The 23145-nt window shown below is 34.8% G+C and overlaps 2 protein-coding genes across 5 annotated transcripts; one reads left to right on the top strand and one right to left on the bottom strand.

Annotated features, from left to right (window-relative positions):
* The first annotated feature begins 5643 nt into the window (after positions 1 to 5643).
* LOC107739331 (centrosomal protein of 70 kDa) lies at positions 5644 to 15524 on the top strand. Of its 2 annotated transcripts, XM_016551421.1 has the most exons (18): positions 5644 to 5798; positions 6209 to 6231; positions 6638 to 6737; positions 7173 to 7296; positions 8500 to 8680; positions 8755 to 8930; positions 9753 to 9812; positions 9887 to 9998; positions 10071 to 10159; positions 10241 to 10318; positions 10388 to 10490; positions 10692 to 10790; positions 11320 to 11478; positions 13060 to 13209; positions 13287 to 13455; positions 13558 to 13672; positions 15206 to 15285; positions 15445 to 15524. In XM_016551421.1, the coding sequence occupies exons 2-18, from the start codon at positions 6223 to 6225 to the stop codon at positions 15495 to 15497; spliced, it is 1857 nt and encodes a 618-aa protein (XP_016406907.1). In that variant the 5' UTR covers positions 5644 to 5798; positions 6209 to 6222; the 3' UTR covers positions 15498 to 15524. The 2 variants fall into 2 exon arrangements, with proteins under 2 accessions (XP_016406907.1, XP_016406906.1); XM_016551420.1 differs by lacking the exon at positions 15445 to 15524 and having other exon boundaries at positions 15206 to 15389.
* On the bottom strand, positions 15427 to 20235 carry mmadhca (metabolism of cobalamin associated Da). 3 transcript variants are annotated; one of them, XM_016551423.1, is made up of 8 exons: positions 20185 to 20235; positions 19469 to 19507; positions 19238 to 19382; positions 17689 to 17906; positions 17504 to 17612; positions 17315 to 17427; positions 16043 to 16129; positions 15427 to 15940 (listed from the first exon to the last, which is right to left on the bottom strand). In XM_016551423.1, the coding sequence occupies exons 2-8, from the start codon at positions 19475 to 19477 to the stop codon at positions 15725 to 15727; spliced, it is 897 nt and encodes a 298-aa protein (XP_016406909.1). In that variant the 5' UTR covers positions 19478 to 19507; positions 20185 to 20235; the 3' UTR covers positions 15427 to 15724. The 3 variants fall into 3 exon arrangements, with proteins under 3 accessions (XP_016406909.1, XP_016406911.1, XP_016406908.1); XM_016551425.1 differs by having other exon boundaries at positions 20064 to 20201; XM_016551422.1 differs by having other exon boundaries at positions 20019 to 20201.
* Between the last annotated feature and the right edge of the window lie 2910 nt (positions 20236 to 23145).

Raw genomic sequence — 23145 nt, forward strand, 5'->3', positions numbered from 1 at the left:
CTTACTAACAAGAAACTATGCTTCTAACCACAGGTCAAGAGCTGTAGTTCCTACCACGCAAGTTTGCCACGCTATTTGTGAATGTTCGTTTGAACTATGGTTTCGGGAAACATCGAATTGTTGAACTATGTTGGTAACGACGGAACTTGCGACCATAGTTGGCTTACGATGCTTTTGGGAAACGCACCCCAGAATAGAGTATTCAGACAGACCATGGTATGATGAAAATTAAATGCTATTAACAAGCCTCCCATTTGTTTGATAGGACATAATTAACTGTTTAAATAATCAGCCGATGTCTATTAACTCTAATAGTTACAAATATAGGCCAACAGCAGTAATTGCTAAAAATAAAATAAAATAAAATAGCTAAAAATAATCCAACAAAATGACCCAATAAGATCAGCCCAGTTTTGGGTAAAGGCAAAACCCAGTGTTTTTTGTTTGCTTGTTTTTTAATGTATAAATGTATTTTTATGTACGTGTTTTTGTCTAAAGCCACATTTCCACTTAACTGTAAATTTGACAGTTTAGTTTTCTGTTTAAATTGATTTTTGTCATCCAAGTTCTTGTTTAATATTAAGAATGTGATGCCATTTTATTGAAAACAATAAAGACTGAACTGTATCATCAGAAATCTAAGTTAATCAGATTGCAATTGGGGGAAGATTTGTTTCGTTTTTAAAAAAAAAGTTGTACAGGAATCTGATCATCAGACATTTTTCAGTTATTGTAATTATGTAAATACAAATTTACAATGTTACAGATTCCAGAAAATTGCTTTAGATTTTACATTGATTACTTGCCTCAAATGGCTGTTTTATGTGGATTTGTGTTCCTGTTTGCATGTTATCCATGAAGTACACAGGACCGATGGGTGTTCCATTCATCATTTTACAATTTAGAAGGGTGCTTTGTAGCCGCAGTGCACACTTCTGCAAAGCACTGATGTGAGCTTAACAGTGGGTTTCAACTCAACACTCTATGCTGCATTACGTCACCAAAGTGGTGAGTCCTCGGAGGACTGAGAGCAACATTTGGGACCAGGCCGTTATTATTTTGTTTGACTTGGCTCAGCAGGAGCTCTAGAATCATTGCAAACTCTAGAACTCAACCTAGTTTTGTCGAGAGCTTGTCCTGGAAAATTCCCATGCCACTGTGTTCTGCAATTCAGGATGCTCTTTGTTGTCTGAACTAGAGTCCCGGATTCTTGGATTCGTTTTGAACTGGTTCTGCCAGGCCGGAATCAGAAGTTGCTTTAAGTGCTGCATCTAAGCAAAGACTCGAAAGCTGCATGAGTTTTAACATGAGAAGAAAAGTATAAAGGGAACTGTACTGTAAGAAAATAAAATGATCACAATTTTGTGGTTTATCTTTCTCTCTGATTTTGGTCTGTCGAACTTTTGTTTAATGTTTTCTAACATTCCCCAAACAACTCCAACGTAATTGCAACATGTTTCTCTTATAATCTTGAAAGTTGTACTTAATTTCCAAAAAATGGTATTTTGTGCAATTGCATTGACTTTTGAAAGCTTGAACGTTTTTTTAAATACCCAAACAATTTAATAGACTTGGTGAGGGATTAAAAACACATTATCAGTATTCTGTGCGTTCTTAAGAACAAAAGAGCGGATTCGCTTCTGGAATTCTAATTCCACTAAATTATGACCTTTTGTTTACCTGCAATGGCGACATGCAAAATGAAGCGATTAGCAGTGTGGTAATCGCAGTGACTAGAGTGAAATTGTGTTTATCTGAGCTCGTTGTGCCGGATTGGTCTTTGAACAATGGCACTTTCGGCTAAAGTGCTTTTATCCGTGACTCCTTTAATTCACATTCTAGTGTTTCCCCTCTTTTTACATTACCATTTATCAGTTTTGAGGGCTGAAGCCTTTGTTTCGCTGCAAGAACTTCTAAAAACACTTCTTGCGTGTTTAGAGGCTTACAACAAGTTTTAATCGATGAATTTCCAATACACGAAAATACAGGACTTTCTGGCCTCAGTCATGAACCCTGGATTTTTAAAAATGTTTACATTTATTTAAAAATATTTATATTATATAGAAATAATTTCATGAAGTTGCAATAACAGTAATTTCCTAAACATTTCAAGCAGTACTGTAGTACTAAAATGTAACGAACAATAAAATGGTAGGATCGCATAATAAAATGGTTTTGATCAACTTTTAAAAGGGAGAAAAAAGACTTACAAAACTTAATCAATTAGTATATTATTTGTCCAGTTTGTGTCGTTTTGCTGATTCTGTTCACCTCTAAATGTGATAGGAACTTGATAGGACAGGTAGCTATAATTATTGGTATATTTATTGGTGTCTTTTGGGGGGCATTGATTATTCCACCAGACCTTTGTAGGGTGGCGTCAACAATATTATTTCATATGACTGAATGAGCCTGATTACATGAAAGTACGTTTTAAGCGTCAAATCATCTTCACTTATTAGTGTACGCAAGTCATTTCATTGCAAAGGTAGTTTTGCGTTTGCTAAACAAGGAAGTATGAAGAATATTTTCCCATATACTATATACATCTTAAACTAGAGTTCAGACAGGACTTTTCAGAGGAATATTCTCAAGCAGTTCATTTATTTCTTCTCCTATTCATATGAAAGTAGAGAAATGGTTTCTGATAATCTGTGCAAACCTGTGGCTTCCCTCTCACGGCTGTCCCGCTTCTTCCCATGGTGCATCGGGAGCGTGTGGGTTTGGGCCATATCAGCTCTCCACACCTGTGCAAGGTGAGAGAGTGGAAGTAATCCCGGCATGGATTTGCCTCATCTCTGCGCTTCACAGAAACCTGAACAAACAAAATAAAGTAACCTTATCGGCCATCAAAACTTTAAAAACTTTTGACACCATCTTTAGCTTCAGAGAACTTCCGGTGCGAGAAGAAGAAAGCTGCCCACCGTTGTGCGAACCGTGTGGATGTATTTACGGTCTAGGGAAGAAACGAGAGATTTGAGATTTGCGGATGATTTTCGGAGTTCGATCAGACTCAAGGTGAGGCGGGATTAGCGTTAGACGCCTTTCATGGCTTCCAGCTTCTACCTTTATCTCCAAATTGCCTTTCAGGAGGTTAAGTGTGTAGAAAGAAAAAAGCGGCACTCTTTCTGCCCTTGTCGTTGGGAGTCATAGATGTGCGTCTCACTCCACTTAAACTGTTTTTGTTAACGTAATTTCAAAGCATTGTGTGCGAGCACAACGTGTCGGTTGTTTTGGTTGCTTAAATTGCCAAAGCGAGATAAGATGATTTGAAGTGTGGGGGGAAAAAAAACGTTGGGGGCTTTTGGATGAAAGCATTTTACCTCAAAGAAAATTGACTCAAGTACTTACGACCGAAATCTCGGAGAAAGCACACAAAGTTCAATTTTTGATGGACATCTCGTAATTTTTGTTCCTTTTACCTCAAGTAAACATGCAATTGTATTTCACAGAATTAAACTGATGCTAATTAAACTTCACAAACAATTACATTTATAATAACTTTCATTAATAAGTTATTTCATTAGAACGCACTTAACAAATCAAGTTCAAATAGAAATTTCTGTTAGGAATGTAATTAAACTTGGAGTCATATATTTTATTATAGGCCTAGGCTATATATATAGAGAGAGAGAGAGAGCGAGAGATACACAGTATATAGGGATGTAACGATTAACGCGAGCCGGTTGAAAATCGATTCAAATTTGTGACGATTCAAATCGCAGTTCTCCACTGAGACTTATTATAAAGCAGCATTTTGTCCAAGCAATAATAAAAGGACACATTTCATTTATAATTTGTCTTAAATCTCATTTTGTTAAAAAATCGTGACTCGAATCGTGAAATCAAAATCATGAATCGAATCAAATCATGAGTTGAGTGAATCGTTACATCCCTAACAGTATATATATCATTTCACTCCCTATATATATACACATATTTTAGTTGTGATCATTTCAGAATGCAACAACGTATGAAACAATTACGTTGCATTCCAGTTTCTGGCCTTAGTCAAGCTCTAGATGTATTACACCAAATCAATGCTGAATGAGTTGGCCTACACTGTTGTGATAACCTATTGATTTGCCAGTGTCTTTAATCCAGAAACCTCTGCACCTCGTTTCATTTGTCACAGCTCGTTTATTCGTTGGATTTGCCGCCATTAAACTACTTAATGGACCTTCCAGGCCTTTAACATCAACAGATGGGAGAACAGACACCAGAGCGTCTTACCTGAGATAACAGAGCATCAACGTGAATCTTTCACCTGGTGCTGACAACGTGACCTACCTGCTCTGAAGAAACGTGCTTCTTTCTAAGAATGTGGAATCATGAGTAGCACAGTTTCACCAAGATGTCAGCAAATAATACTCATCAGGAAAAAAGAAGAAGAATCATTTAAATAGACATGTAAATGTAAAAATTCAAAAGTAATAATACAAAAATAGTACTTAAAATAGGACATAACAGTTTACATTCACTGTTTGAAGGAGACCTGATATTAATTCATTATTATTTTACATTATCGTTATAATTGAAATAACTTTGGCACTGTTGAAGATAGTGTGGTTATTTTCAGAGGCAAGCCCATTTTCGCCCCTGGGCTTGCGATATTTTAATTGGTTTAATTGGATAATCATTTATATAGCGTATAATCATACTTTTTATTTAGAAACAGTGTTTTACTCACGTTTCCCGCCTATTGTCGTCGTGTAGCAAGTTGCTCTGCAATTTGTGGGTGTGGCTTCATCATTAATGACGCATTTTGGTATTTTATTAAATTTTTATTCATTTATGTTATATGCAAAATGTTCGGCTTTAATATTAACCTTTAAAAATGAAAACAAGTAATAAAATAAAATGTATTATTGTTACTTTACATATGTGAAAAATAAAATACTTGTCCAGTAATTTTCCTGCATATAGTGATGATAAACTCTGATTGTTGTTTGGAACCGGTTTGTTTGTTTTTTTTTGCTCATATCCAGTTGGACATTTTAAGGTAGATTTCTGGATATTATAACATGAGGTAAAATGGGGTTTACAGACATGAATACTTCAAACAGATGCTCATAGCTCTCTTGATTTCCTCTTTCTTTTTCAGATAGTGCATTGATTGCATGCTGACCTTCATCCGAAGGCGACTTTGCCCTTTCCAAGGAAACCAGAACCAGGCCTTCCAACAAGAAGAACAACACAAAATGCCATAGCATTCGTGAATTTGTGAGCGCAGTGCCTGTGAAGAGAGATTAGAGCCTCAATAAATGCTGTCTGTAAAAACTGACGCAACAGAAATGTTGGTTTGAAAGATTATGGAGCTGATCTGTTGAGGTCTTGATTGCATTTTATGTATATTATGTTTTTGTATTCTACATTAAATTGCAACTGCTTCTTTTATTATATATCATTATTAAATTACTAATACATATAAATAGTAGTGTTGCATATTTTACAATGTATTTACATAATATAAAATACCTTATTTTAATTTCTAGGTTGTCCATATTTAAAAGCTCAGTCTCTGCAGCCATCTAGTGGCCACTAAGTAGCACCACTACAAAAAAAAAAAAAAAACAAGAAACAAGAAAGAGGGAAACGTCAGTACTGTGGCGCAAACTACGTGATGGGCGTGGCGTGGTCATTCTGTCTTCCTATTGGTCTAAATCCGGGAAGCGTTTCGTCGGTGTCAGTTTCCGCTGTTATTTGAAACAATAAACAGACTCGAGTTTGTCGTTTCATAAAATTATGACGGTTTGATAGGATATAAATTAATTAACACTAATCATCGGTGCTTTAAGGTATGGTGTAACTTACTATTGCATGAGACATTTTAAGCAATTTAAATTCAAGCCGCGTTTGTAGTCACTGTTTGCCCTGCAGCGTTACTGCTTATATTTTGTGTGTACTATGGAAAATACTATGTTTTTGGACATTTTACCATTTGAATACCATGTTTCGCCATGCTACTTCAATTTACGTTTTTTTCTTTTTTAGAACAGTAACGTTAGTACCTTATTTAGCTTCGTAGAGAACCATAGTATGGTAGCAAGCATTAGTTCACATATAGCATGCTAATACCATGGTATACCATATCTAGTCGATACACAAATGGACTAACCTGCCAATTGCATGTGACTTTAATCAATGCATGCCTGTAAATACATTACATGGAACTATACAATGTTTACATGCATCTGTTTTCTAACAGGCTCTCAGATAAGGATGGAGCAGGTGAGCCGTCTCTCTTTCCATCATGTGGAAGTGTTTCTTATTGTTCTTTCAGATAGGAGGGATAGTAATCTGATCTGTGTCGGTTCCCTCCACCTGCTGTGGATGGATAGAGGGGGTTTGCAGAGCTGATCTGGTCAGAGGAAAGGAGGAAGACTTGATAAGATGCTTAAAATAGTGTTGCAGCTCATAGTTTATGTGTAATTGGAATAGATAAAGATGGAAAGAAAAGCTTTGAACAGAGACAAAACATATGTGTTTTTGTGGAGCTACAGTCAGTTTCAGGTTGTAAAATTGAGGAGAGACTGATATTTTTGCAGTTATTTCTGATGTTTCTGCATGCATTGGTTTCTAGATGAGATTGCAGGTAATAATGCATGTGATTATAACGTGTTTCATGCTCTTGCAGCAGGAGCAGAGAGAGTGGGACGCTGTTAACAGGTTGCTGCAGCATCATGGGTTCAAACCTGTCAACTTTGCAGATCCAACTGAGAACAAGAACCTTGCAGGTAATGCATCACTGATATTTTCACATCTTTTATTTTCTTTCAAATCTTTTAAAAATAGTTTTTAAAACAATTAAAGAAAAATAATTCTCAAGCAACTGAAAATCATTGGTCAGACGTAACAACGTTTTTTTGGGGACCTTATTTTTATATTATAGGTTACCGAATTGTAAATTTTTTGAAAATAATTTGTAAACCACTTTCTATATTTCTTATTATAATTTTTTATGTTATTTTATTTTTTATTATTGTTATTAATTAATATATTATATTACATTTGATTTATTTTTGGGAACTTTTATTTATGTTTTTAAATATTTTTTTAAAATATCTATGTATATCAGTAATCATTTTGGTTAAGTAATAATTTTTGGTATTCAGTATTGACCAATATTTCTATGTCGGTGCATTTATACTCATGTTGTTTGTTGTCTGTAGAGTTGGTTCTGTTGGAGCGCAAGTCTGCATCTGATGTACGGCTGATGTTGAAGACTATGCTGTCAGATTCTGAAAGGAGACAAGGTCTTATTCAAGAGCTCATTCAGTCCAACAGCCAACTAAAGTGAGTCTAGCTTTCATCGATTCACAATTAATATGCTTTAATACACCTCTAATGCTGCAGAAGTCTTTATTATATTCATATCTTGGGGTTATGACATAAAATTAGGTTTAGTACAGTAAATTTCACAAGATTGAAAAGAGGGTCATACCTCTTCCAAAAACTATAAAAATAATATATAAAAATGTAAAATTATAATTTGCATAAAGAAAATAAAGCCTATCTTAAGGTTTTTTTTTTTTTTTTTTTTTTTTTTTTTTTGAATGAAATTGTGTTTATGACAATTAAAGGTCTAATTCTCATTATTGTTGACCAATTATGTATTTAAAAAAAAACAGACCAAAGAGTAAAATAATAAAACATTTTGGTTATTGATCATACCTCTAAAATAATTAAGATAATTATTATTTTTAAAAAGTTACATGAAAAATATACATACTATACAATTTATAAAGATTTATACATTATGGTTGTACTAAAATTCATTTTTGCTGATTCTAATTTTTAAAAAGTTATTTAAATCATTCCCTGATCACATTTCACCCCAAAATCAAATGAAATAAATAAGGTATTATATTATAGAAATTAGAAATAGATCATTTTTAATGAAAATTTTCATCACCGTAATGCAAAAATAAATAAATAAACATGCTTTAAAACGTCATTTAATATGTTGTATTGACTTTAAATTATGTTGATTGTTATTTAAAAAATGATGAACCAACAAAGTGATTTGTGTTATTATGTCACAGTTTTTTATGTTCTGCGGTAATGAGAATTTCAGAGGAAAATGTGCTTAAATTCATGAAAATCCTAAAGGTCTTAAAAGTAGACTTTGTTTTCTTTATGCAAAATATATCTCATTTTGGGGTGGAATGTGTCTCTCATTATTGGCATTTCAGCGAAGATATTCAAATGACTCTTTAATATTTGAATTGTTTAGCACTTGTGGTTTCTCCAAATTCCCAAATGTCTCCTGGATATTTTGCTTCTGTCAGCACACGCTCAATAATGTAAACCCCTCGTGTGCGGCAGTGGTGCTGCCCATCTGCTGTAGTGTAACATAATGCCGGATGAGTGGAAGGAGATGAGATCAGCTGACAGGACAGACGTGTTCCCTGCTCATTCCACAGCACAGCTAATCCAAGCAAATAGGAAGTGCAAAAACTCACATACAGCTCATAAAGATGCCTGTATAATTTTCAGAGAGGAAGTGCAGCAGCATCAGACGCAAGCCGCCCGTCAGTCTCAGAGGGCTGCCGAGCTGGAAGGCATCCTGGATGGGGTGAAGGTCAAAGTTCAAGACCTAGAGGACTCGTACATCGGTAAAGCGGCCCAACAGCACAGCCAGTTCCAACAACTGCAGCAGGAAAAGAGAGATGCTGAGGTATTCAGGCATTAAATGCATTAAATGATTTGCTTTAGATATCAGTATCAGTAATATTGGTTGTGTATTTGCAGAAGCGCTGTCAGTCTCTGGAGCAGAAGCTATCTCAGGAGAAGGAGCAGGTGTCTCAGCTGCAGAAGAAGCTTCAGTACGCCGTGCGGGAGGAGGAGAGACGTGTGGCCCGACAGAACCAGGCCTTCCAACAGATCCACCGCAGATCAGCCCGACTCAACTCCACCACCGACCAGCAGTGAGGGACGGAAAGGATCATGGGATCGGAATCTTGAATTAGAATCGGTGGTTTCTACACATGCTATTTTATTTGTATAAATGCATGTTTGAGTCATGGAAATCATTACAAGAAATGTATAGAAAGTTACAGGAAATGTTCTGTTGAATATTATTATTTTAATTTCTTATATTTATTATTTTTCTATTTTTTTATTTTTATAATTTCCGTTTTATTTTTTTATTTATTATTTCATTTAAATTTGAATTTCTTTTAGTAAATGTGAACATCTAGAAGACATTGATCAAAGGTAACTGCCTTGGGCGATTAATAAAAAATAATTTATAAATGATTCAAAGTCACTTTTTTTCTTTTTTGAGGACCATATTTTCATACTATAGATGATCTAATTTTTATAAAAATGATTTATAAGTCTCTAAATTGTTTTATTACCATTTGTTTTATTTATTATTATTATTTTAATATCTTTATTGATTAGAATTTTTTTTTTTAATTCAAAATGTCACTTTTATTATATATGCTTTATTTTCTGTATTTATTTTTATATTTATTATTTAAATTAGAATTTTTATAATTTTTAACAGCTGGTCAGAAGTAAGCGTGCCTTGGGCAAACATTTTATTTATTTATTTATTTATGAGAACCTTGTGTTTTTTGACTGTAGAATTTTTTTTACATTTTCAAAACTTATTCAGAAATCTCATATATATATAATTAAAAAAAAAAATTTTTTTTTAACTCTCATCCAGTAATTGTAAACAACTGAAAAGATCATTTCTTACTGTGCTTGTAAAAGCTGATGCTGTTTTTGTTCCTCTGAAGGATTTTGGACATCATTGACATGTACGAGTCCCAAATGCAACAGCTACGGAATGAACTGAAGTAAGTGTATGAATGATTTAAATTTTAATTATTAATGGAAATTCCTTACACATCAGTGTCATCTTTTCCTGCAGATTATATAAAAGCAGCTCAGGAGAGAAGGACTCCTCAAACTCCCAGAAGAACAGATCCACAGTGGAAAATGGCACCACTGACACGTCTTCCAACTACAAGGCCCTTCTGAAGGTATCTTCAGTGACAAATGTTTGATATCTGTTCTCGATCTTGACATGTAAACGTGATGCTGTTTGGCTCTAGTCATACCACGAGCAGCTGAAGGAGACCAAAGCACAGCGAGAAGAACTCAGGACTGAAATCCAGCGGTTAAAAGAAGATCTGGAGTCCAGGTTGAAAGCGGATATTTGGAGCCTTTAATATTAGTTGTTGTTTTTTTTAGTTGGTGACGTTTTTAATGTTACACATTTTAGACCCACCATAAAAGAACTGAAGACCTGCAAACAGCAGCTGAGACGCTTGGATCGAATCATTCAGCAGAGTAACCTCAGGTAAGATCTGCAATGAGTGCTTCTAATGAAGCAGTTTGAATCAGGGTAATGAATTACTTGTTTAAACAGACCATCTCAAGCACTCAAATCGCAGGACTCGGCAGAGATGCTCAACACGAATAACACCGGCATCCAGCACTTGGATGCGTCTACCTGCAAGAGACTCCTTATGGTACGTGAAGATGCCTGATTGAATCAGCAAAACTGCTTTAAATCAGTGTTATTATAGTTAGCTAAAAAATAAAACCATAAAAATATATTTTGCTCAATTTAAAATATTAATAAAACCTATAGTAGTATCTCAATTATATATATTTTTTAAATCTGATTTTAGAGGTTGACGTGTGGTCTGATGTTTCCGGTTGTTTTTCAGGTTCTTTGTAAGGAACTCCATGTGCAAGATGTCAGTCATCTCATTTCTGCAGTGAAAGTTCAATGTAAACAACCCGAATCTGCCTTCAAGCTGGAGAAGGTGATATTTATCACAGTTCGGAATAGCATACTATTTTTTGGTATACTAATATACAAATAGAATATAAACTAAAACCATTTCCCAAAACGTTCCATATACTATAAAATTTGCTGTATTATGTATCCTACAATGTGCTCAATTTCTTCTGTCTTCAATGGAACAGATGAGCTACATGAAACAAATGAAGACTCGTTATTTGATCAGACTGATGAAAAATATGACACAATAAATTGCGCTGCTTAAAGGGATAGTTCACCCAAAAATGAAAATTCTGTCATCATTTACTCACCCTCATGTCGTTCCAAACCTGTATGAGTTGCTTTCTTATGTTGAACACAAAAGAAGATATTTTGAAGATTGCTGGTAATCAAACAGTTGGTGGTTGCCATTGACTTCCATAGTATTTTTTTTCCTACTATGGAAGTCAATGGCAACCACCAACTGTTTGATTACCATGATGTAATGACAATTCCATTCGGAATGTAGCCAATGCCTTTCTGACATAATCACAATCTGATTTTCTCTGCAGATCCTACATGACATCACCACAGTCCTGACCAATCCCAGGGCTCCGTTCGGTTTGCTGAGGCAGCGTGCACAAACCAACCTAGAGCTCAGCAGGGAGGCGGAGTTTGAGCTGATTGTTCCCACCCTGGAGGTTTGGAGCCGACAACTAACCTCTCTAGCAGTGAGTCAAATCTTTGGGCAATGAATTTAACCAAAGGCACGGTCACATTTATCACTGTTCGGCGAATTTTAAATTCAGTAATTTCAACAGGAATCCACACGATTGGAGCTTTGCTTGAGATTTTGCTGATTTGTGTGTGAGAATTGCTTGATATCGCTACACTATCGACAATAGAAAATTGACCTTTTTTGTGATCAAAATTTTGCTGAAATTTCCACATTTAGCATTGTTCGGTTATTTTTTGGTGGGCTAAATTTTGTAATTTCAGTAGGAATTTATTCAAGATTTCCCCTCACAGATTTTGCAACTGGTTCAAATTGGTTACGTGGATTCAGCACATTCACCAACAGAAATCTGTTTGGTTTGGAAGTGACTCTGCTTCATATATTTCTATGCTATTGATTGACAAGATTTTGCTGAAATTTAAATTGATTGAAATGAAACGTTATTTTACGAAATTTACGTTATTTAAACGAAATTTACGTTTTACGAATTTTCATGGGCGAAATTCAGTCATTTCAATGAGAATGTATGCAATCGGGAATGGTTTAACAAGTGGGTAAAACCTGGTTAATCTTTGGGCAATGAATTTAAGTAAAGGTGCGGTCACATTTACCGTTGTTTATCACATTTTTGATGGCGAAATTCAGTAATTTTAATAAGAATCTATGGGAACGGTTAAACCCGTTGCAAAATCTTTCACCCTCAAGCGAAGTTCCTGATTGCATAGATTCCTACTGAAATGACTGGATTTCACCAACAAAAATTCACAGAACAGTGGTAAATGTGACCCTTTAGTTCAATTAAAATTTCTGTGAATTTTTTTTGAAATATTTAATTTTCAAGCGAAGTTCCCTATCGCACCAATCCTGTTAAAACGACTGAATTTCGTCCTCAAAAATTCGCCAAACAACAGCAAATGTGACTGCACTTTTACTTAAATTCAAATTTCAGCTAAATTTTTGCAAACAAAATTCTGTTATTTCAATAGAAGTCCAGGCTACCAGAATGTTCACTTGAAAAGTTTTCCACACTCAGTAGGGCTGCACAATTAATCGAAATCGAATCGAAATTCCGATTATGAAATCGGAAGGCTGTTATGCACAGCTTGTCAGTGAAGTACGGCTCTGTGATCAGTAGTAAATGCTGTGAGTTTGAGTCGCTCATAACGTGCGTCAAACATCTTTCCAAACATGAGAAGCATTTATGAACCTCTTGTCCAACAAAAGACAATATTTAATAACATGTTCTTACTCTAAACTCATAACGTCAAGTGTTTGAAATAAAATCCTTCTGTGAGATGATGTGGCAGCCTTTGCCAAATCGTGATTCCAGTTTATTTTCGATGAATCATGCAGCCCTATCACTCAGATTTCGCAATGTGTTCAGCTGTTCTAGATCGCATTGAAATGACTGAATTTCGCCCACAAAGTTTTGCCAAAACTTGAACAATTGAACAAAAGGTACAGTGTATACTGTCAATAGTGTGGTGATGTATGAAGCAAAGCTCACACAGAAATTTCCCTAATGTGACTGCACCAGAACTCATTGGGTTTGAATGTGATTTGTTTGGTTCACTAGGATCTTCATCGTGCCCTCATCCGATTGGAGAAGAGGTTGTTGCCATGGCAGCCAGAGGGCAGCATCACCGCTCCTTCAGATCCTGTGCGGATGGAAGACTTGATGCTTATCGTCGACACGCTACTCGATGAGACGGCATCAGATGACAAGGTACTTCTCCTGAAAGCAATGTTTCCCTTAGTGTTCTCAGTAATCCATCAGCTGAAGATGCTCATGATGTTCCTCAGGTTCTGCGGAGCCCCACCAGACACACCCTGGAGTCCATGGTCGCCCACTTTCAGAAACTCTTTGACGCCCCATCGCTGACAGGAATCTATCCTCGCATGAACGAGGTCTACACTAAGCTGGGCGAGATGAACAACGCCATGAGGAATCTCAGAGACGTTCTAGATTTGGGTATTGAGATCGAGAATTATGAAACACTCCAAAGATGTCTCAGCATACCTGTATGACATGCAGCCTTCCTCTTCCTCTCTGAATTGATGTTGTTATATCTAGATGATAAAGCGCCTCCTAGCGAGGTCATGAACAAGGTTGCCGCAATCGTGTCACAGTCAGGAAACGCCGCAGGTCACGAGCTCTACAGCCTTCTGGAAAGCAGTGACATTGACAGGTACGTCCATCTGTCTAAGTCGTTGTGCTCAGATGTCTGTAAAACTGTTCTATAACATTTTATGATAAGTTTTAAATCGCTAACATCAGTTAATGCAGTAATTCCCGAACTTTTCCATCAACCAAAACCCCTCTGACTTAAATATTTACTTGAAGTCCCCTTCAGATTTTAAGTTCATATTTCAAGAATTTAATAACATCCACAGTTCTTTGATGTTCGTTAAAGGTCAACATGTAGGCAGACAAATCAAAATCAAAACACATTTTTTAATACTTTCTTTTTATTTTTTTTTATTATAATTTTTATTTTATTCATTATTTTATTTATTTTATTAGTTAATTCGCTTTTTCAACTTACAAACTCTACAGTTTGTTAAAGCATTAGGAATTAGTTTAAAGGGGTCATATGATGCGATTTCAGTTATTCCTTTCTCTTTGGAGTGTTACAAGCTCTTGGTGCATAAAGAAGATCTGTAAAGTTGCAAAGACTAAAGTCTCAAATCCAAAGAAATATTCTTTATAAAAGTTGAGTCAACCACGCCTACCTAAAACGCCTCGTTCGAACACGCCCCCACATGTCTACATCACAATGTGAGAAGATTTGCATAACGTCGCCCAAGTGTTCATGCAAAGAAAGAAGGTGTAACTTTTATTCTCGCTGTAGTATTATTGCAAAATAATGTTCTTTTTAGCAACATCATATGACCCCTTTAAGGCATGTAATTATGTTATGTTATTGTCACGTCACATTGTGATGTTATTGTTGTTAAATCATATTCTTTCATAATTAATTTATACAACTTGAAATGTTAAATATATGTACAAACTGACATGCAGTTTTGCTCATTGCTCATGCTATCTTATTATATGTAGTACATTAATGTTTATGAATTGAACCTTATTGTAAAGTGCCAACTTCGTAAATTCACGTTTAATTCATTGCTTGAGTTTATGTAAGAATGGTTTATAAAAATATTAATTTTAATATTTAATTTCATGCATCAACGATCAAAATAATTTTCAATTTGTTTATATTAGGTCAGGTGTAATCCTTTTACAGCATTTACACGGCATACATTTTCTAATGTCAGCTATCAATATTGCTGTTAGTTCATCCTACCTAATGCTTTTTTTTAAAGCATTTGCTAATCTAAGTTACTTTTGTTCATTGTTGAATCATGGTCTTTTATAATTATACAACTTAAATGTTAAAAATGTAGAAAAGAACATTTACAAGTTTTGTATATCAAGTACATTTATCTTAATTAATTGAATCTACTTGTAAAGTGTATAAATGTAAACAATTTATTGGTTCAGATTATGAAAGAATGGTTTATAAAAAATGAAAGCTTACATTTATCTCTTTTTAAGAACCTACATTTGAGAAAGTGTAATTGCTTTAAAAAAAGTTTCATGTCAGTTTGAAGTGGGTTTCAGGACCAACTGACACAAAAGCTCCTTCATTCATCTGGAAACTGATTTATTGGAAGTGAACAGACAATTGGTGTTTTGCATAGTGATTTGTATTTCACAGTATCATTGTAAAGCTGAAGGAACATGAGGAATTCTTTCCGGTTTTCCACTCGTTCATACTGGAACTTCTGCAAACTCTGGGTGAGAACAAACTTCATTCACATTCAACAAGAGTCAGTCAAACTGAAATGAAAAGTTCATCCATTAGTATTCTAGTGCACTAAAATCAAGCACAGATGACTTGTTCTCCTAAAATAGTAGTGTATTGTGGCACTAGTTGAGTTGTTTCCTCTCTTTCAGACGTCCCGACTCTAGATGACGTTTTACCAGCAATACGTTCTCTAAATGGCTGATGTTTTGTGAAGCATGTGGTTTCACACCTGAATTTAAATGTTTTACTGAGTTTATTATATTACAAGTGTTCATATTTTATAAATAAATGTGCGTTTCTGCTGTGTATTTTCTGAATCCGCTCACAACAGCAGTTTATCTCAATCTCTTCAACCAACAGGTTTGTATTTAAAACTCTGTTACATAACAGTTTATGTTGGCAGATATTGTTCAGCTTTGCAACCGTCCATCAGTCTTTGTCCTCTGAAGCTCTGGCGTGTCCCTGAAGTTTCTCCATGATCAGACTTTTGGAAGGTGCGTTAGTGATGAGCGTTAAGACAAACGTGGACGTCCCCGTTAAGACGTGCCGTATGACCGTACATGACGCCAGGTCCTCGATGTGAAAGCCAGCGTGACGCTCAACATCTTGCTGTAGAATCGAGTCCGGCGTCTGATCGCCAAAAAACTGCAACAGAAAACACTGGTTTTTCTGAAGTTGTCACTTATAGACAGACGGACGTGAATCTTTGCGCTCTGAGCATCTGTTTGGACAGATAAAGGTACTTACAGCTTTTCCTGACAGTGGACTGATGAAATCGGCCCAGTATCCTCCTCTCCACAGCGTGAAGCAGATCTCTTTAGCACCACTGACAAACTGCAATCAGACATTTAAATAATAATTAATTAGTTTTCTTCAAGGATGCATTAAATTGACAAAGTGACAGGAAAGACATGTATAATGTTACAAAAGATTTCTATTTCAAATAAACACTGTTCCGTTTCATCAAAAAAATGTATCTTGGTTTCAACAAAAAAATATGAAGCAGCACAACTGATTTCAACATTAATAAGAAATGTTTCTTGAGCAGGAAATCAGAACACTAGAAGGATTTCTGAAGGGTCATGTGACACTGAAGACTGGAGTGATGATGCTGAAAATTCAATTTTGCATCACACAATAAAGTGTGTTTCAAAATATATTCAAATAATAAAAAAGTTTTAATTTTTAAATCGTAATAATCTTTCACAATATTACTGTATTTTTGAACAAATAAATGCAGCCTTGGAGAGCAAAAGAGACTTAACAAAAGACATCACAGCAGTAAAGTGTGTTTCAAAATATATTCAAATAATAAAAAAGTTTTAATTTTTAAATCGTAATAATCTTTCACAATATTACTGTATTTTTGAACAAATAAATGCAGCCTTGGAGAGCAAAAGAGACTTAACAAAAGAAAACAAAATCTTATTAATGCCTATATATCGAATCAAGATGTTCTTTTTTCCCCCAATATATTCAGGACAGTCAAGCACTTGAAATAATATCTCATTGCTGTAATGCATTCATATATTTAACTTAAGATTTTTTTTATTTATTATTTTCATTGATGGTTTTAATTGTAATACAGCAGTTATTTTCAATTAAAATCAGCATAAAAATATATAAAATAAAATGTTTCACAATGCAATTAATATAAATATGCAGTTTATATATTATAATATAATAATGTATATACATTGACTTTTTTGTATTTTTATATTATTGGTGATTATTGTAATACAGCAATTATGTTCAATTGAAATCTGCATTAAAAAATCTAAAATAAAATGTATTAGATTTATTTATAACAATTTACAATATATATATAGAATTTATATTTACAGTATTATAATTCATAATGTATATATAAAAAATGTAATATAATTACAACAAAATCAATGAAATTAATGATTTTACAATGAACATAAAATGCATTCATGCTATAATTTATAATTATATAATAGTACATAATTTAGAATAGAACAATGTATATATAATGAATAATTCAGTCAGACTCACATTATCTAGTAGCTTCTGCTGATCTTTGTTCTGATCTTCTGTGCCCGTCTTCTGTGTTACGGTGACGACAGTGATGGGACTCACAGGGAGCACTGGGAAAAACAGCTCTAGCTCTGTCAAAAAACAACAACGATTAGATCATTACCTGTAACCTTGAAGATGTTTGACATGTTCTATGAGATAAAGCACCTTTCTTCAGCAGCTCTGGGCAGGAATGCATTGTACACTCCACATCTGACTGACTGAAATAGTGTTCAGCTTTACTGACTCGCTGCGCCGCCAGAGACGCTTCTTTACCCTGAACAAACAAAACACCTCAGAGCAAGAACAAACAACAAAACTGAAGAATCAAATGACTTCTAACAGATTGTTACCTGATACTCATTAACAAACTGAGCGAGGATGAACTCGTGTCTCTCTGTGCTGGATGGGGAGGTTAAAACGTCCGGGACCGTCCTGTGGACCGGCCCTTTTATCTGTAACCCGGTACCCTTCAGGTGACAATCGAAACCCACGTTGCCTGGCAACTGGAACCGCTGATCTTGAGGCCCAAACGGACCCATGGTCTCATCTGGCCACACTGTCCTAGGACCTGTCAGACAGACCATTACATCAACTTTCATTTCAACCCACCGTTGGAAAAATATTAGGAAGATTTTAGGCTGTAATCATTTACACATAATAAGTAATATATAAATGGATGAATGCAATGTTTAACATGATGATAAAAAATAGCTTATGAAATATAATAAAAATATAAGTAAATAAATGTTAATATTAACAAATATATACAAACATTATGTAAACATATGCATCACATATACTGTTACACTATGCTATTAAACAAATTGAATGTTAAACTTAAGTTTATAACACTTTAAAATATATATTTGATATAGTTGTATGCTATATTAAACATATATAATATATATTATGTAAATTTCATTCAATATTTTTATGTTAATAATATATAAATAAATGACATTATACTATAGATATTGTTACACTTTAATATTAAATACTACATAAATAAATAATAACATTTTAAAATACTTTTTACAGTATATAAATGCATATATATATATATATATATATATAAATAACAAATATAATATTTTATATTGTTTTACGCTACATTACACATTTAATGTTAAATCTATTATTAAAATAAAAATAATATGTAAACAATTTCATATAATTTCTAATGTTAATATTATAAATACATTATACAATGATATTTACAATAACAATAAATGCATATCTAAAGTAAATACAGCTGAATAAAACAAAAACTTTTTTTTTCATTTCAGGCTGCAAAGCAACAAAATTTGATTATTTTAAGGCAGCGGCTATTTGCACTAATTGTAAATAGCGATAGCTGCTATTTACACTAAGTGCAAAAAGCAATGGATTCTATTTACACTAAGTGAAAATAGCAGTATTTTTAACAATATGCTATTTACATTAAGTACAGATAGCGATAGATTCTATTTACACTGTTAAAATAGCAGGATTTTCTGCTATTTATACTACTTATTGCAAATAGTGGCAATTATCTGCACCTCAGTATTCTAGTACATTATAAAACAGTGTGCAGTGATAATTAAAATATCGGTTTTACTCTCCCAAAACACTGGATCCGTGTGGACGAAACCCCTATACGATACAAAATTTATGCGTATACAGCTAAACAGTGAACGGCTCCATCTATACGGCTCTGTGTAGTAGATGCCGCTCCATCTGAAAGCACGTGCTGGAGATTTACTACTAATCACAGAACCGGCTTTACTGACGAGATGCGCATGAAAATCACATTCGATTTTTTGCACAGCCCTAATATATATACATATATATATTTGGACCATTTAAAATCATGTTCATGTAACTGAAACATTCACAATATACATAATGTACATTACACACCTGAATTTTGAGACGGTACAGCTATATACGGCTCATCTGATCCAGACGAGCCCGCGGCTGAAAAACCTCTAACGGCCACGATCCTCTGAGCCAGTGTGTGAACCACAGACGACTGACTCACCTGTCTGACCCTCCTGCACAGCACCTGCATTAATAAAACACACACACACAGCGTTACAGCACACACACACACACACGAAGAACTCCAGCAGCGGTCAGCGAAACACTCACACTCGCCATAATGTGTGCAAAGCTCCACCTCACTGCAACCTGAAACAAGCAAACAAACAAACATATCAAACATGCATTTTAAGGACTAAACCTATTTATTTTAGAGGACAAACATATTGATGACCACAATAATACTAATGAACAAATACAATAATAATATACACTTTAATATAAATTAATAAAATATAAAAATAAATAAACAAATGTTTTAAACATGTTAAAAGTAACGTATTTATTTGTTAATTAAACTAAGGTTTCTCATAGTAGACAAATATTATTTGAGCCAGCGTTTCTATATGTTAAACTGTATTAAACAATTTTTTTCAATAAAAATATTCACAACAGTCCTTGTTTTCTTGCTTTTAATCACACTTCTTAAATTGACAAAAAATAAAACTACCAACACGTTAAATGTCAAAATCTGTAATATGCACATTTATACGTGTACGAATGATCATGGCAGAGGTTGATTATGTTTTTCTTTACAGCACAAATCAGCTTTTAAGCGCCTCAAACCCACACAAACACGCCACTGTTATGATTCACTCACTTTCACTTCAAACGCGATTAAAGAACGATTAAAACGCGACTTCACCGTCAAACTGTGATCGCCATACTCTTCTGGTCATATAGAGCTACATGACACGGGTTTAATCGTGATTTGTCGTTATTTTTAACGTGTTTGAAAGGTAAAGGACAGCGTCTACTCCACTCACCCTGTTTGTCCGCACAAGGTTCTGCTGATCACGTTCGCACGCCGAACGTCATGACGTCATGACGGAGCGCCGCAGAGCACAAAATGCGCGAAACATCACAAAACAAAAGAAAAGAAAAAAAAATCCTATTTTAAATGTTAACAATATTATTAAATTATATATAAATCTATTTTTATTAACATTAAATTCATATATAACTAATAACATGTTAAATGTTATAAACATATTTACAGTATACATCCTATATAAATCATAAATATAAATCTATATTTATTAACATTAAATGCATATTTAAATAATAACAAATATGTATAATTATCATTATAATTATACAAATAATACATTATTAATAATTAACCATATGAATAATTATTATTTATATATGTATTTAATTAGCAGTTTAATTAGTAGTCTACATTAATTACTACAATAAAACTGGTATATTTTCTGCTTAAGTTCACAATTGCACTAAAAAGAAAATATACCAGGTTTATTATAGTAATTAATGTGGACTACTAGTAGTGGTAGTTCAGTGATAGAAAGTACAATAAAGTATTTTTATTTATTGTTAAATCGTCTTTCCTTTATATTCAGTACATTGAAAAGAAATGATAATTATTATAAATATTATTGTTATTGTCATCATTATTATATTTCATTATCCGTTATTAATTTCAGTCAGTCTTCAGCGGCTATTTTGAAATCGCATTGGTCGATTGCGTCACAATCACGCATGCGTTGACAGGTAGTATCCGCTAGGTGTCAGCAAAAGCAAACGCTTGCTACTCTGCAGCTGCGCCACTTATCTATAATAGAGAATATTATATAGATCAGTGAACTGTGATAAAAAAAAAAAAAAAAAAATAATAATAATAATTTTAATGGCATTAAGTAATTGCAGACAAAAACAGCAGGAAACAACAACAGATCAAGAGAGAAGAAAAAGCAGTGGCAGGGTAATAAAAGAGCGGGAAGCAGTCATATGAGGTCAAAGTCTCTGCACAGGAAGGTTAGACAGGGGGCGAATGTGTTTGAAGGCCCAGCGCATCTGAAGACTGAAGTGTTCTCACAACAGAGCTGAAATGGAGTGAGTGAGATTTGTGCCAGAGTCACCCTCTCTCTCTCTCTCCATATATCCACCCATATTAGCTACACATTCAGTGGCACTCTCCTCTAAAACAGTGAATATACAGTTATATGACAGTTACATGTAATTACATTGACTGCAAATGCATTAAACACATAGAATAGAATATAATATAGTGTATGACAAATATGAGAAATTCATTATAGTGTTATATTTGGTCTCCAAATCTTAAGTATCGGTATTAAGTATCTTAAGTATTGTGTATCAATCCAAGTACACAATACATATGACCACAAGAGCTTCATATGCTTTTTTTGTTTGTGTTTAGATAAATCGTGCAGAGAGGTTTGACCAAACTGTTAAACTAGGTTATTTCCAAATCATCCAAGCAGCCGATTGATTTCTAATGTTTGATTATTATGACTAAGTAGTATTAAATTGTAAAGAAATTACAGATCCATATTTGACATCTGATTGGTTGATAACTTTTGACAACGTTTAATTCAGGTGCGAAAAGAATTAATATCTAGCGCATGAGCATAGAGAGATTTGTGAGTGCGCAGGACTCAGTTTGAGGGAGAGGAGAGACACGTTTTAAGTGCGCGCACTCTCTCTGAGCGAGAGCAGCGTCTATCTGAGCGCGCGCATCTGGTTTTGTGCAAGAGCAAAGGAAATCCGCGTGCGAGCGGAGAGATTCGCGCTGGCGGATTATATTTATGTGCTTTCGCGCTACAATAATGCGCTCTGGACATTTGTCATTAAAATAACGCCATACCATAAACTCACAGATATTCACTCTCGCATCTGCATCACTAGCGGCCGCCCGCCATCTGGCATGTGGATGAACAGGTCAGCAGGTCTTTGCGACGGGTGGGTTGCCCGGGAGCGCGCCGCGTCCTGCAGCATGATCATGGCTTAGCAACTAAAGCCAAGTACACACTAAAGGATTTGCAAGTTAACGAGCTCGCCGACTGGTCGGTCTGTGAAAATCAGCGGGTGATCAGCATAAATGAGGCTCGCTGATGCCACGCCGATGCCAAACAAATATCTAGCATGCCAAATATCTGGACCCGCCGGCCGACTCGACATCACGTGGTGTCAGGTGACGAGCTACAGCAAGCAGCAACATGGCTTTAAAAAAGTTTGGACACAAGAAAAGGAGTGAAATGTTTCAGAACAGATCATCGCGCAAACAGTTTGCAGCACTAATTTCTTCCTGATGTCTATTTTCAAATAAACAACTTCTGTTTCACTTGTTGTTTCGAGTCATTCCCGTTCAACTTCTCACGCATGTTTTCGTGACAAAACGTGGTTTGGGGACCGAATGGAGTCGTTGGGAGACAGAGTTGTTGTCAGCTAGTAGTGTCACATAGTGTGAACACGACAACGACTTCAAGACAGACAGCAAGTCATGTAGTCTGAACAGCACAGCGATCCGCCGACGTTTAAAGTCATGTAGTCTGAACTAGGCTTTACTTACTTACTTATGTGACTAGAAGGGATACGGCTATGGCCGGAAAATAACAATAAATTAAACATGCTACCTATTAGATTGTGTTTTATTAACATTGACACCTACCCCAACCCTAAACCTAACCTTACAATAATGCAAATACAGTAACTAATTGTTGTTCAGCGTGACAAAAACGACGCAATATTGATGTGCGCATGCCCAGTATGAAAATCTGGCTGTAGCTGTATCCCTTCTAGCCTTAACCAATTTACATTCACTTGAAACTTCAAACGAGCTCACAGATTAATAGAAGTGTTTATCTTGAAAACATATTCATGATGAAATCATATTTACAATTCACAAACAAGTTGTTTCGAAGAGTTTTTATCGATCCAGTCTAAACTAAATGCTGTATGAACTT

This window comes from Sinocyclocheilus rhinocerous, unplaced genomic scaffold, assembly GCF_001515625.1.
Source record: "Sinocyclocheilus rhinocerous isolate Xijiao unplaced genomic scaffold, SAMN03320098_v1.1 scaffold945, whole genome shotgun sequence".
In the NCBI taxonomy this organism is placed as follows: Eukaryota; Metazoa; Chordata; class Actinopteri; order Cypriniformes; family Cyprinidae; genus Sinocyclocheilus; species Sinocyclocheilus rhinocerous.